The 16,712-nt window shown below is 37.5% G+C and overlaps 1 protein-coding gene across 5 annotated transcripts in view; it reads left to right on the forward strand.

The window, feature by feature from the left end:
- The first annotated feature begins 2,941 nt into the window (after positions 1–2,941).
- LOC127437146 (AP-3 complex subunit beta-2-like) overlaps positions 2,942–16,712 on the forward strand; it is a 60,392-nt gene continuing 46,621 nt past the window's right edge. Inside the window, exons 1-2 of one of the 5 annotated variants that reach the window (XM_051691851.1) lie at positions 3,167–3,269; positions 15,066–15,371. In XM_051691851.1, the coding sequence (XP_051547811.1) occupies positions 15,088–15,371 (284 nt within the window). In that variant the 5' untranslated portion in view covers positions 3,167–3,269; positions 15,066–15,087. Of the gene's footprint in view, positions 3,270–14,776; positions 15,372–16,712 lie in introns of those variants that run through there. The other 4 variants (XM_051691853.1, XM_051691854.1, XM_051691855.1 and 1 more) reach the window with 4 other exon arrangements.

Here is a 16,712-nt window from a genome sequence, read left to right on the forward strand (position 1 = left end):
TGTAAATATTACTAGTGCGAGAGGGGGTGGTGGGCCGATAGCGCTGACATACACAACACACACTGTTTAAAGATAAAATTGAATTTATTTGTTCATCTGCGGGGATTCATTTGACTACTTTTCACCAACATGCTATAGTTTGTGCGGGAATTCCCGCATTATGAAGGCCAAACTTTCAGGAATGTTTTACACTGTGCAATAAAATTCAGAACCTGTTATAAAATACATAATATAATTTTATAACATAAATAGCTACTATGTGCCTTACTTTGAAGCTTATAACAATGGTCATAATTCTCTTCAACTGCCTGGTCCAGTTCCTAATGGCAAAACTGGCCCAACCAATTAATCAATAAATGCAGACGAATGAATTGAAGCTGCTATAGCGAGCAGCCCCCCCTGTTGGTCAAAATAAACAGCACAAGGTAGGCTTTGCTGCTTGGGCTTTCTTGCATGCTATCTTGAACGCTATGGGAAGTTTCCGGGGACAGCTCCAGTTGGGGAGAGGCCACCAAAAACCTGGAAAACTAGGACGTCTGATCACTCTAAAGTACAGCCACATGCTGTTGACACAGAACAGCAAAACGATATTTGTCCAACTCCCACTTCTGAGGAATTTCCTGAATCCAAGAAAAGATCTCAAGTGTTCCCGCTCACTACTGTCTGATAAAAGCTTGGACAAGAAGTGAAAGATGCTTGGGTGTATGTCATAAGTCAATACGTTAGATTAAGTTTTAAGATAAAAGTGTTTAGACAAGTAAAAGTTTTTTTTTTATTATTATTATTCAGTAAACCTCAGCATTATATATATATATTTTTTTTCTCCCCAATTTGGTATGCCCAATTCCCAATGTGCTCTAAGTCCTCATGGTGGCGTAGTGACTCGCCTCAATCCGAGTGGCAGAGGACGAATCTCAGATGCCTCCGCATCTGAGACAGTCAGTCTGTGCATCTTATCACGTGACTTGTTGAGCACGTTATTGCGGAGACATAGTGTGTGAGGAGGCTTCACGCTATTCTCCACGGCATCCACGCACAACTCACCACGCACCCCACCGAGAGCGAGAACTACATTATAGTGACCACAGAAGGTTACCCCATGTGACTCTACCCCCCCTAGCAACCGGGCCAATTTGGTTGCTTAGGAGACCTGGCTGGAGTCACTCAGCTGCCCTGGATTTGAACTCCCGACTCCAGGCCCCCAGAATTACACATTTTTTATTATATTATACATATTCAGTAGTGTGTAATTTCCATCACCAAATGGAATGTCAAAAATAAACGTTTGCAAACTGATATGCGAAAACACCCTCCATCTGCCATTGGTAGAAAAAACAAACCAACAAACAAATATCCCTGCCCCAAACGCATGCCATTGGTTGATGGTTGTGCTAGCGTTGCTGTGTCAAGATGGCCGGGCCGTTTAAACAAACAAAGCCACTGTGTTTACACTTTTCAGGGAGATCAACCAAAGTGTCTCTTGGAAGTCAGTCCACTGTCGGTCATCTTTGGAACGCTCTCGGGGTTATTTCCAGTCATGCCAGTGCAGTTCCTATTTACTTGAATGGGAGAACACCGAAATCTCAAAAACGGTCGGTGAAGATTACGATCAAAGAGCATATTTTAAATCAGCAGTAAAATCTGACAACACTGGTATTATAAATTGCGCTTCTTTACCTCATATTACGCTAAAAAAAACGCAATTTTCCCGGCTGGTATAGCTAATGCGCATGCGCTTTCTTGAGTTGATTGACAGGCAATGTCTGTATCTAAAAGGTGATTGGCTCTTTTACCTGTAAGGCAGAACTTCCTTTCAACATTCGTTAGAGCATCTTCATCTTCATCATTGATTGAGCGTTCCAATTTCTCCCATTCATTTTAATAGAAGTGGCCCGTCTCTGTTAAATAATCTCTTTTATAATATAGTGTTCCGCCTCAATGCTAAGAAGTCTCTGGTTAAAGTGAAGAGCTCATTCCTTCTCTAGAAGGCGCAGCTCTAACTAGTGATAGAGCTCTGGCGCCATCTGGTGGTTAGAAAGCAAACATTTTGTTTTGCAAAATAAAAATCACGACATAGTAAAATTGAAATGTATTTTGTTACATTTTGGTTCAGAGTGATTCAACATTAAATCATACTTTTTGACAATTTTTTTTTTTTTCTGTCTTATGTGTTTTTGGATACCTGAGTCATTCCAGTTATGCATTACCTTTAACGTTTAAAACCTGAATATGCTTGTGTTGTAATATAAGGAAGTATTTCTGTAAAGGTTGCATATTTAGACTTTCTGCATGATTCTGTGGTCAAGTTCAGACACGTTAAGTGTATTAAATCTAACTTTATTAGTTACTCATTGACAATAAAATAATTTTTTTTTCCATTAGTAATAACTAGACGAATGCGCATGCGCAGTACATATACTTTTTTTTTTTTTTAAAGTATTAATGCAAATAATAATCTGCATACTAACAGAAGTTGCCAGCTGTAAAAAGAAAAAGAACAATGTAACAAATAAAATACAACAGCCAGAGGGAAACAATTATAAGAGGTTATAAACTAACAGTATTCTTTGACATTTTTTAAATTTTTTTTGTTGATATGGCCAATAAAGATGCAACACATGAATTAAAAATCAACAAAATAGGTCAGGACGGATTCTTACCTAAGAATGTACACATACGAATGAAAAATGCTCCAAAAATGCTAAACAAATTGACAATATATTGAATCTGTGAGTTTTTGTTGTTATAGTAAAACATAATATCAAGAGTATTACTACATATGTCAGATACCAATTTTTATTCTGAGAGATATTTGCCCAAACCCTTACAGAATGCAAATACAGAGCTGAAGTTTAGCCATTACTCAGTGAGTTTGTGAGGGTGTCAACTTGATGTTAATTTCGATACTTTTAAAACAATCTTTTTAAAACCTTATATTATCGTACCACTTTTTATGATTTAATCAAACAGTATGGAATAAATAAAATAAAATAAAATAAATTTGTTTTCACTGCAACTTGAACAGATATGAAGAGAGACAATTGTTGCGTGCGTTGCTCGTCCACGCATGTGCGCGTCAGAAACCCTCTCCTCGTTGCGGGTCACGTGATTCGGTTTCCGCGGCTCCGAGCGCTGAATCAGTTCACAGCAGCAGCTGCAGAGATGTCGGCGAGCTCCGCGTTCAGCGATGAAAAAGGAGGCTCATCCAGCGAGCCCGAGTACGGCCACGACCCGGCTAGCGGCGGCATCTTCTCCTCCGACTATAAGAGGTGAGACACAATGTTTTTACTGTGAGGTAAACGCTCAACACCGGGAGCAAAATAACCGTCAGACAATCTCAGACTGGGGGAAAACGTGCGCATGCGCGTGAACGGATTAATCTTGGTATAAACAAAAGAGATAATAAACACAATTAGCGTGATATGAAACACGCTTGTGTGACGCGATGTGTGTGTTAGTGTGATTTTGTCCTGAGGGGAAGTGTGTGTCAGTAATACACACTTATTCACACACACACACACACACACACACACACACACACACACACACACAAACACACACATCCGTCCTTACCTGATCCCGAGCAGACGCGTTCAGATTTGATCCGAGAGTAATCTTGAAGATGATTTTGGTGTTGTGATAAGCTCAGATTGATTTAGAGAGATGTTTAAGTTCAGAAGTGTGGGTAAGTTTGTGTTTGGTGTGGTGAAATGAGTGTGTGTTCGGTTTCAGCACCGCTCGGTGGACAGCGCTCAGGTCCCATACAGATCATATAAAAGGCCTACATGATGTTTTCTGTGCTCAGTGTGTTTTGTCTATTGTGCCCACTGTTTTTATGTTGCTATGGTTGTATTTGAGATAATCTATTGCAAATACAGCACCAATTCTGGTGACTTTGGGAAGCATTGTTTACACTTTCTTGAGTATACCGACTTTTTACAGAGTATACTGAGTTTTTCACAATTTTGCTACCTTTCAGAAATAGCCTGCTCTGTCAGTGTCAGTGTCATGGTATTGTGATGGTATCAGGTGGTAATAACATACAGTTTTATGTTTGCTGGTGGTACGTGTGGTATTTGATAGATACACTGTAACAAATGTCTGTAATTTTAATGGTAAAAGACTGTAAAAATGCTACAGAAAAAAATTTAATTGATTAATGAGTATTAACTGTAAATTATACAGTACAAAACTGTAATACATTTTAAAAGACAATACAGTAGTTTTTACAATAAAATGTTAATGATAATAAAAAGTATGATTTTCCTGTATAATTAATGGTAAAAATGTACATTGTTTAACAAGAGAGTACATGTACTTTTTACAGTAAATTATTGTTGAAATTACAGTAAAAAACAATAATCGGGCGTTCCCACAATTCCCTACATGACCCATCATATTTCATTATATTTTATGGGAATAGTTATGTTTCTTCTTATTTTTAATATCAGTTATGTACATTGGGGTGTTCAGTTTTATAATGAATATAGTTTAGTTAATGTTTACTGCATTATTTAAATTTCACATGTGTTACCCTCATGGTGTTTAGTGTTTGTGTGAGTGACACTGAGCACTGTCTCCACATGTTTATTGGTCATTGCTTCTGGAAGAGCCACTATTGGTGGACTTCTGTAATTTTTATGGTGATTAACAATACCTTATAAAGTAAAAAGCAAATTTTTACAGTTTCAGAAGGTTAATATCAAGTTTATGAAGTTTTTTTTGTACTGTAAATTTAACAGATTTTATTTATTTTTTTATTCTTTTACAGTGCCAGCGTGGTCATGTTACAACAGTTTTAAACTGTAAAATGTACAGGTTGTTCTGTAAAGTTTTTGCTATATTTTTTACATAATTATTCTGGCAACCACAGCTGCCAGTTTTTCTTTCTTTTTTTTCTTTTTTTTTTTTTTTACAGTGTAAGCAATCACAGTTAAAGCTAGAGGTAGACCGATATAATGGTTTTACCGATTAATCGGCACAGATAGTTGCTTTTCGGTTATCAGCAAAAATCTATGCCAACAGTTGCCGATAGTTTTTTTTTTTTTAATTCCTCATTTTTGTTACTCCTCATCAATAAACCTCATCTGGTGAAATAGGCTATATTTACCATTTACAAAATGGTAACACTTTACAATAAGGTTCTATTTGTTAACAATAGATAACTATATTAGTTAACATGAACTAACAATGAACAATACTTTTACAGCATTTTTATATTAATTAATGTTAATTTCAACATATACTAATACATTTTTAAAATCAAAAGTTGCATTTGTTAACATTAGTTAATGCACTATGAACTAACATGAACTAACAATGAACAATTGTATTTTTTATCAACTAACATCAGCAAAGATTAATAAATGCTGTAAATTATTGTTAATTGTTTGTTCATAATACCCAATGCATTAAAGGGATAGTTCACCCAAATATGAAAGTGAAAGTGGAGATTTAGAGGAAAAAAAGGACTTAAAATTTGATCTTTTTCTCACCCACACCTATTATATCGCTTCTGAAGATATGGATTGCTTTTATGTTTACTTTATGTGATGTTTGGGGCTACAAAGGCCTGATCACCATTCACTTGCATTGTATGGACCTACGGAGCTGAGATATTCTTCTAAAAATCTTTGTTTGTGTTCTGCAGAAGAAAGAAAGTCATACACATCTGGGATTATGTTCATTTTTTAGCCTCACTCTTTGCCCTTTAAATGACAGAAATACTAAGATTTTTTGTTATCATTCAATAAATCTTTTTATTTATGTATTTCTTTATTACGGGCTGATTTATCGGCTATCTGCCTTTTCCACCACCGCAGTTATCGGTATCGGCAAAATCCACTATAGGTTGACCTCTAGTTAAAGTAGATAAAACATGAATACCAGCTGTCTTCATCTCCAGCTGGAGCATTTAGTTTATTAATAGTGTTCCCAGCCTCTTTCACTCTTATTGTGTGTCTGTATTTAGAAGCAGCTGTTTCAGATCAATGTGTGGAAAATATAAAGTCTCTGGTTGAGCTGTCTCTGCTGAGGTCATGTGATTTACTGTACCTCAGTGAACCTTTGAAATGGTTTTCATCTATTTTTAATTTTCCAGTGCTCTTGTGTTTTTTTATATATTTATTTATTTATTTACTTTGGTGCTCTGGCAACATGACACATGTGTGTTTACCAGTAAAAACAGTGTCCAAAACAAATCATACATGTACTGTAGTGTCATGTACTGATCCAGATACCTCATGAGCTGGACTCGAACCAGAAGGTTACCTCTTACCCGGATTTGAACCGGGAGAATACAACTCGGACTCTAACTGAGAGGTTGACGTCGTCCCATCTTGGATAAACTGGCTCAGATTCGAGATCCCGTATTATCCTCCCTGAGCAACAAAATACTCACTCTATGATCTAATATGACAGTCTTGTATATTCTGCTCTTTGTGCTGCAGCGAAACCCAGACAGACTCCAGTTTACCCAATTTCTTTGTTTATTGATTTCGGCCAGAAGTTCCCAATCAGACGCAGTTGGAAGACTCTCAGCTCAACAAAGTTGAACAAAAGCTTTTATACATTAAATGTATGACTACAGCAGCCCAGAGTACTTGTTTACTTCATCTTATTGCTAAGCTAAAAGTCCCTGTTTTAAGCAGATAACTTAAGTTGATGGTCCCTGTCTGGATTCGTCACAAACATTAAAATGTCAGTATACCAAAACAGTCACAATAACCAGTCTTAACTGGTCCATTTTCCTCAATTCACAGCTGAGTATGATTTTACAGACATCATTACTTAATCGCAGTTTGTTCTCATAAAAATTCACTTCTCTTACACACTTGGCCCAGAAATTTCCATCACAGTAGTTTGGTCATGAAGTAATTTCTCTCTCAGACAGAAGAGGGAGCCAGACAGACACAAACACATCTTTTGTACACTTTTAATGTAATTAAAGGGATAGTTAATTCTCTCATTATTTACTCACCCTCATAATATCCCAGGTGTGTATGACTTTCTTTCTTCACCAGAACGCATTTGAAGAAAATTAAGAAAATATCTTAGCTTAGTAGGTCCTTAAAATACAAGCTCCAAAAATCACAGACAGTCAGCATTAGTGTCATCCATACAACATCAGCTGTTAAATTAATGTCTTCTAAAGCAACACGATCGCTTTTGGTGTGAAAAGATCTATATTTAAGTACTTTTTTAAACTCTAAATCATGCTTCCGTTCTGCAGCGGTATGCACATGTGACGTTATCGCATTGGCATTTGAAACACAAGAACTGATGCATGTGCATCACAGCCGGAAGAGCAGCACTGTTTACAAGTGAGAAGGAACAGCGCTGTATAGAAGCTTTGTTGGTTTTGGTTCAGATCTGTATTGATAAGTCTGCCACCATACGATTTGGTTCAGGGGCCTGCAATCTATATTTTGATATTATGTGCCTATTTTACACAATCAATAAAAAAAATTTTGCCCTCAAATGAAACCTCAATCTGGGTGGTGGAGGACAAATCTCAGTTGCCTCCACGTCTGAGACCATCAATCTACGCATCTTATCACGTGGCTTGTTGAGCACGTTACCGTGGAGACGTAGCGCATGTGGAGGCCCACGCTGTTCTCCGCGGCGTCCACGCACAAATCACCACACACCCCACAGAGAGCGAGAACCACACATTATAGTGACCACGAGGAGGTTAGCCCATGTGACTCTACCCTCCCTAGCAACCGGGCCAATTTGGTTGCTTAGGAGACCTGGCTGGAGTCACTCAGCATGCCCTGGATTCGAACTCGTGACTCCAGGGGTGGTAGTCAGCATCAATACTCGCTTGACTACCCAGGCCCCCTGCTGACATGAGAGTATTAAACTAAAGGTACATCTTAAAAAAATGTCTATATCGATATTTATGCGTTGTATTGATAAAATTGGATCGTTGGTCACTGGATCAATGCATCGATACACCCCTAGTGTGTATCATGGCAACGCGAATACATCACACAAGAGACCGCTTGGACTCCACCCTCTCGTGAAGCTTACCGGAAGCGTTTGATTATAGTTAATAAGTACTTAAATATTGATCTTTTTTCGCACCAAAAGTTATCGTATCGCTTTAGAAGACATTAACCGCTGGAGTCGTGTCGATGACGTTTATGCTGACTTCAAAAGAGAAATCTCCATCCAATTGAATTTTAAGGACCTACTGAGATGAGATATTTTTCTTTTTTTCTTCAAATGTGTTCTGGTGAAGAAAGAAAGTCGTACACACCTGGGATATCATGAGGGTGAGTAAATAATGAGAGAATTTTCATTTTTGGGTGAACTATCCTTTAAAGGGATAGTTCGCCCTCACTCACTCACCTTTATGACTTTCTTTCTTCCATAGATCTCAAAAGGAAAAGTTAGGCAAAGATTTCCATCTCAGTCACCATTCACTTTCATTGATTGTAAAAAAAGATGCAATGAAAGTAAATGGTGACTAAGACTGTCTTAGGTGATAGAATAGAAAACCATACCATTTATTAGTTTGCAATATTAGCTCTCATTTTATTTGTGTTCAAACGTTTAAAGGCAAGATTAAATCAAAACTGACCCTGTTTACTTTAAAAATGTCCCACTCAATTGTGCAATTCCATGTGGGCGGAGAAAAAATAATATCATGGCCTAAAATTTTTTCACCCAATCAGATCTCAATACATTAAGCCAAGTCTTGCCCTACATTATTTATGAAAGACCGGCTTCTCTATATGATGATTGGTCGAGCTCTCAAACGGGCTGAACCACTTTACAAATGACCATTGAAATGGTGATGTACGTGATGTGAGTGACAGCATTTCGAATTAAAACTCAAACGCTGTGCAGAGTTGTTAAAGCAATCGCCACCGATAGATAGCAAAAAAAAATAAAAGAAAAACAACCGAGAATAATAAAATAAATGATAATAATATTATTAAAAATTAAAATGAAGTGAGTACACTTTTTTTGACCAACATCAGTGCTTCCCCTCTTTTGAAAAGCACCATATGTCCTGATACCGATCCTGGTATCAGAATCAGTTCTGACACCGTGCTCATGCATTTGCACTCGTGCTCATAAAAGTGCTCCGAAACCAAAAACCAATACTAATGTCATTCCGTAAACACTCATCGAACAAATTAAAATCCCGTTATGGCCAAGTGTGATTATTAAAATGCAAAGGCTGCGATTTAATGAGAGATATATATATATATATACAGTCATTTGCATATGTGCGTCAAAGTGAATGTGCGGAGCCAGTGTTGTGCTGCTCATACCATTTAGAGCTCCTTGACTCATAAACGGAAAACACCAACATAAGCATCACGCGCTCTGTTTGTAGCAGATGACAGTGAGCAGAGCGCTAATACACTTTGTAGCATGAGGCACATATAGATTACATATTTATTTAATTAAATAGCAGCCTTTGCAGTTTAATAATCGCATTGGGTCAGTGGTGGGTCAAGTAGTGACCTGCTTTTCCTGAAGTGAGAAGCTACCGTAAAAAAATCACACAGAAACGGAAAGGGCTTCACGCCAAAATAAAAGCTTAATTTAAATGGAAAAAAGTACGACAGAAATATATCACTGCTGTATAGTTATGTAATATTCACTGTACTACTACTACTACTACTACTATGAATAATAATAATAATTGTAATAAAAGTAATTGTATTATATTTAAGCAATATCTCACATCTGTGATGCTCTGTTATGCAGCACTTTATTTGACCAATGTAACTCATATGTTGTATTTTGATTGTGCTGTGAAGTTTTGTATAAAAGTACTTCATTTGATAAGAATAATACAATATTATGTTGAGAAGTAATTGTTTTATTTTCATCTGATTAAAGTTTGAATGAATTCATTTATTTAATTCATTTTATAATTTTGATGATAAAATTGAAATAAACTGTTAATAATGTATTCAATTCAGAAAAAATCAAACAAAATACAGGTGTCGGTATCGGCGAGTACCGAAATGGAAGTATCTGTACACGTACTCGTTCTCAAAAAGTGGCATCGGGACATCCCTTGAAATATGTCACATTATGAAAATTCAGTGCATTGCAAATGTCATATCATCCAATAAGAATTATTCATTTTTTATTATTATTTAATTAGGTCAAATCAACCAAATTTCAGAAAGTTCCCCTACTGAATTTTTTATTTGTTAATACTTTTAGAATTTGACATTATTGTTTTTATGTGGATAATTAAAGGTACAGTACATTCATAGTTTCATCATTATTTTTACCTTAGACCTTGGTTTTGTTTGACAAGAAAAACTAGCTTCATACCATGGGACACGCATGTGGTTTTCAACCATTGAAAATTATGTTAAAGCCACATTGAGAGCACCAAATCTCTGGGATTTAACCATATAGGACCTTATAAATGAAGATACAACAGGAAAGTTTGTTCAGAACCAGAATTTAAAAGGATATTAAAATATATTTAATACTTCTGGAGTTACAGGCACTCAAATTTAGAAAAACAAAAACAAAACATTTTTTTTTTTTCTTCAATTTCTGGACTCATGTCGTTGGCATATAATGCAACGAAGTGCGCTGAAGTTAACTGTTATCAATAACAGATCTTTTTACCTGTAGTTTTGTTCTAAAATCATACGAATCATTATATTCTGAGCCCCTTATTGGCTTTCAAAATCATTTGTTTATTTTCACCAGTAAAAAAAAAAAAAAAAGCCAAAGACCTGATACAAAATGACCAATGGATGTTTATAGTGAATAAGGTGTAAATGTGACACAGAGGCTGAAATAAATATTTTTCTCTCCGTATAATCATCACTTTCTGATTTGCGCTGATATTTCTCTGCTGACACTGACTGATTTGTTTTGAATTAATGTGTTTGTGTGTATGTGTGTAATAGCAATAGCAGTTTTACTGGTTCCACAGTAAACGTGACGACAGACCATTCTCACATGCTGTTGCCTTGGCAACATGCCTCACTAATCTGCTATTGTATAGTTCTCCATCTCTGCTCTGTTAACAGCTGAATTAACAGAGAAGCAGAGATTGTGATCCACAGAGTATTACATTTAAATATTCATGACATTACGGGAGATCTGTTTAGAGAGATTTTGAGACACACAGGAATGTCTCTTTAGAGGTCAGTGGCATTTATCACCGTGGTGTGAATTCTGCATCTGTCTGTGAAGCTGCTCGTTCCTCCAGAGTTATTCAGGGCTCAGACAATAAAAATAAGATTCAGTGCAAATTGAAGCAGAATGATTCAGATTTAATCAAACTGTTTTAGATTAAGTGAAATGAATCAGAATGAATTGAAATGAATCAGACTAAACTAAACGGAATCAGACCGATTTGATTTGATCCAATTAGATTCAGTTTTGTTCACTTTGATTTAGTTTGATTTCATTCACTTTGATCAGACTAAATCAAACTGAAGCAGAGTGATTTGTTTTGATACAGTTTAATTTAGTTTTATTCAATTTAATTCAGTTCCATTCAGTTTCAAAACCCATCAGAGCAACTTAAAAGGTTACATTATGTTCAGAATGCAATACTAACTTGCTGCTTGCTAGCTAAATACTGCACAGTACACACAAATAAATAGTATGTGACTAGCATTACAAAAAGTATTATATGTGAAACAATACGCATTATGCGACGATAAACATTTCAAACAGTAGTGTGTTATTGTCTTTATCTCATTATGTGCATGTTTAATTCAGTGAGTGGCATCCAATTTTAATGTTGGATATAAAAACAGTTATTTAGATTTTTTTTTTAAAGCTGATTTTGCAAAAGAATGTCTTTACCTTTGGCAATCTGATCAACTAAAGACATAGATCTCAATAACTTGATTGATATGACTTAATTCATCACAGCAGAAATGAAAGGTCAAGTTGAGCACACTATAAAATTCTCCATGAAGTGTGCTATGTTGCATACTGCACATTTTAGAAAATGTAGTACAGTGGGTCATCTGGGTACTCCATGCATACAGAAAATGTGCAAAATATGCACAATGCATACTAGCCTATTGTGACCGAATGACATGCATCTCCCTTGGATCATTGTCACCCCGCCTCTTCAGAGGGCCGTTCTTCAGCCAGGCCCACAACTGAAGTGGGCAGGTGACAGGAGGGGCACAGTGACTATCCCTGTTCAGCAGCAGGTGATGAGGTGCACCTGATGTTAATACAGCCTCATCATTGCTGATTAACCCTTGTGCGACCTTAGGGACATTTTTGTCTTTTCGGTCATTTTGGCTGTTAATGCCATAAATTTTGCATAAATTTAGCCAAAGGTGTGTATATTTGGGAAAATTTTGATATTTCAACCTCAGTTCCTATAATACATCTATAATACACTGTGTACACAAAATAGTTACACTCAGGACCTTCAGGACAAAAATGTCCCCATTGAAACCCAATAAAACTGCAATATTTGATCCCAGTACCATTAAAGCATAAAATCACGAATTCTATGATATTATGCTTTCATTCTGGAGCTCTGGCTTCAAAATTGTAATTTTTTAATATTTTCCACCAGATGGCGCCATTTTTCACATGTTTAGCCTGTGGAGCATATACATGCTTTTTTCCTATTTTCTGTTTGCTGTATTATAGAGCACTGCAGGCCAATTGAATAAATGATGCAGCTAAAATTGTGTGTGTGTGTTGGTATGGATGTCAGAGTGTGTTTTTTGTGTGTATTGAGAAATGTGTTTGTGTGTGTGTGTGTGTGTGTGTGTGAAAAACAACAGTGGCATTATGTAAACAAATTGGCATTTAAAGGGTTAAAATCCTGAAAATGAATGAATATTTGGTAGTTATGATCAGGACTGATGTTGGGTAAAAAATCTAAGTCAGTGAAAGTGGAAAATAATATTAATATATAATATTTTTATGGCAGTTTTTTGCCGCAGACATTTTTGTCCTCTAAGGTCCTCCGAGTAACTTTTTTGTTTGTTTGTCACACAAGGGTTAAATGCTGAAAACAAGAGACCGGCCTCTAGTCCGCTGTGCATGCATACTGGCATCCTCGCAGGTCCAGGAATGGAGCGGGTAGTGTTCCGGTGCAAATTAGATGCGTCGACGGACCCGGTCACCGGAAATCCTCGGCACGAGTTAGATGTGTCGCCAAGGACTGAAGCACCCGTCGCGGCTGACAGGCCTAGATGCCGGGCCGCCAGTCCCCTCACACGCCAAGGGCCCATCCAAGGAAGCCAAGCCACTCAGAGGAAGCCGCCGCCCTTCACACCCCTGACCCAGGAAGGACCATGTCCCTTTAACCTGGACCTTACCCTCTTATAACTTCCCACTTTACTTTGGTCACTTTTCCCATGCACATTATTATTCCCTATTTTTACTTTTATGTTGTTTATTATTTGAAATAAATGCCTCGCCAAGGCCTGACGCCTACTGTGTCTGTCTCTTGCTCACCCCGCCACACCTAAATACTGCAGAAATAATAAAATCAATGTGCTAGTATGCTATTCCCAACATAGGCTGTTCAGAAAGAATGAATTCAGTAAAATTTAAAGGAATATTTCTGGTTAAATACAAGTTAAGCTCAATTGTCAGCAATTGTGGCATAATGTTGATTTCCACAGAAATGTATTTTAACTTGTGCCTCTTTTTCTTTAAAAAAAGCAATAAACTGACAGTGAGGCACTTACAATGGAAGTGAATGGGGCCAATCCGTAAACCCTAAAAACTCATTGTTTCAAAAGTATAGACACACGTAACATTATATGTGTTAACATGATTTTAATGTGATAAAATCGCTTGCTAACCTTTTCTGTGTTAAGTAATATCCAGTTTTTCGTTGCTATGTCAATGTAACACGTAAACCCTGTAATCCCACAAAACGATGATTTAAACAAATTTACAGCTCAAATAATACACAATTTTTAACAGAAGAATTATTATAAGTGCTTTTATAAAATTATAAGCTTCACATTTCTGCGTTTAAACCATCCAAAAATTGGCCCCCATTCACTTCCATTGTAAGTGTCTCACTGTAACCAAGTTGAAATTAATTTAGTGGTAATCAACATTATGCCACAAATGCTGTCGATTGAACTTAACTTGTATTGAACCTGGAATTTTCCTTTAATCGAACTGAATCACAAAGACTGAATCAAATTAATTCAGACTGAATCAATTTAAAACCCATTAGAACAGAACAAGTCAAACACAGTGTAAAAGAATTTACTAAATGTAACCGTATAAAATGTTGGAGCTCTGCCTCAGGATGGCGCTGTACTCAATGCACCAGACACAGATACACATCATCAGTCTAGATAGAAACAGTGGCATTTATCTCGAGAGAAATAGGCAATTCCTCAAGAACACAACATGAATGTCTATATGTGGATATGGCAGTGAACATCTGTGCTTCTGGTTTTTGTTTGTCATTTAGCATATTTAACGGACAGTACAATGTTTGTGCATATGTATGTGTTTTATGTGTGTCTGTTTTTCCAAATCAATTGTGGGTTTTCCTGCAAAAAGCACTCCCTCAGAACAGCATTTCTAGCTGAGTCATATCTGAGAGAGGGAGAGGCAGTCGACTGTTGCAGAAAATACGATGGTTAAGAGGATGAGGGAAGAAAAACGTGTGCCTGAGAGTTGGGAAAGAGTGCTGCTGTGAAGGAAAGGAGAGAGAGATAGAGTGTGTTTCAAGAGGGGCGGGATTTGCTGCTGGTGGGTGGGGTTTAGTTTTGCTGAACCATCAGAGAAGTGTGTGCTCAGCCAGTTCCTTCTGATCAAGAGGAGAACAGAACCTTCACCTCATGATTAAGACGCAAAGCACCTTGACGCCTCCAGATCTGTATTCAATTTCTGAATACAGATCTGTATGACAGCTGAAGTCTAGACTGGCTTTTACATGCTTGTACTTGGGATTTTTCAGACAGCTGTTGCTCTTAAGACAGACTCTACAGGTGTTTGTGTGTGTTTGACACCTAAAGGATCATTTAAAGGAGTGTTTACCTGCTTCAGGGATCTACAACAGTTGCATGGTGGTGTCTGAAACTTTGGGATTTCCCTGCATGTATTAGGTCCATTAAAGTTCTTGGATAGATGCATATAAGGATGACTACCATGCAGAAGTTGCTCCAGCTCCCGGTTAATGCCGTGAACATTGTGAAGAGTGTACAGGGGAGCGTTCAGAGCCAGGAGGAAGCTCTCAGTCCAGTGCTGACCCCAGATAGCAATCCCCAAAACTGGTACAGCGCCGTCCAGCCCGAAGAACTCAGACACCTGAGATCAGGAGGAATGGGGGGAGGAGGAGGAACAGGGGAGTGGACTGAGGAACGATCCATGTTGGAGGAGGGGCTTACCAGTGTTCAGACCCAACCCCTACGGTACGCTAATACTTACATATACACACACAAAGTGATGAATAACTATATGAATGTGTGTATGCAGTATGCACACGGTGTGTGATCCCAGAGGAAAGTGATTTTGAAAAGGTGACACTTACAATGAAAGTGAATGGGGCCAATATTTGGAGGGTTTAAAGGGAGAAATTTGAAGCTTATAATTTTATAAAAACACTTACATTAATTCTTCTGTTGAAACACATGTATTATTTGAGCTGTAAAGTTGTTTAATACCTCGTTTTTGCAGCATTACAGGGTTTACAGTGTTACGTCGTCATGGCAACGAAGTTGTAAAATTGGATATAACTATAAGTTTGACTGCACACAATTGGTAGGTCGACTTCCCATAAAGTGTAAACACTGTCTCCGTATCCGAATAGGCTTACTTTCCCACTATACAGTATGCTCAAGGAATATGTCAAATGAGTTGTATGTCCGAATCTTCAAGTCCGGCAGGAAATACCCGGATGACCTACCACAAATGGTGAGATTCTGAAGTGAGCATCCGCTGGACACTTTACTAAACCTTAAGGCTACGGGATCTGCGGAGATGTCACATTTAAAACGTTGAATTTGAAAAACCGTGAGTCGGGCAGGTGTAAGTGCAATACATAAGAAAGTTGTTGCTTGTGGTTAAATTGCGTTTGTTTAACAAACCCAGAGTAAATTATTTTCACGGTTGTTGTTAATACCTCATATACCCGGGTCACAGGACAATGCCCATGTTCCCGAATGAAGTATGTCCGGGTATGTATTCATACTACTCACCTGCATACCTAAAGAATGTACTTTTTAACGTTCGAGTACGTACTCTGACAGTACGCAAATTTGGACGCAGCTTATGGCTCAGTGTCGCTTCCAAAACATTCCTCTGATGGGTCGAGCAGCCCAGCATGGCAACTTCTGGCTCAACCAATGGTGTGAGTTTGGGGCGGGGCTATCTTTTTGTCCGATCCATGGATGACAGTGGTAGGAGTTTTTGGGAAACCTGTTTGTTTTTGCCAATTACATTTGGTGCTACTAGTGGCAAAGCTTTTGTACACTTCATCTTTAATTTCATTACATTATGCTGCAAAAATGGCTTCATATATTTACTGCTTAAATGTCTGTCACTGACTCAGTGATGTATGTTCAGTTTGTTCAGTTTACCATTTCTGTAAACACGCAGAGTTACTGCAATCCCCAGCAACTGATTTACAGTCTGAATTAATTTGTTAAAAGCTTCTGTATGTAAATCAAGGGCTGTTGCTCAGTCACTATTTGTCAAGAGGAAAAGTGAATACATGTTGAGGTTACCCTAACGTTAACCCTTACGCTTAAAAT

The sequence above is a fragment of the Myxocyprinus asiaticus genome, chromosome 48, assembly GCF_019703515.2.
Source record: "Myxocyprinus asiaticus isolate MX2 ecotype Aquarium Trade chromosome 48, UBuf_Myxa_2, whole genome shotgun sequence".
NCBI classification, from domain to species: domain Eukaryota; kingdom Metazoa; phylum Chordata; class Actinopteri; order Cypriniformes; family Catostomidae; genus Myxocyprinus; species Myxocyprinus asiaticus.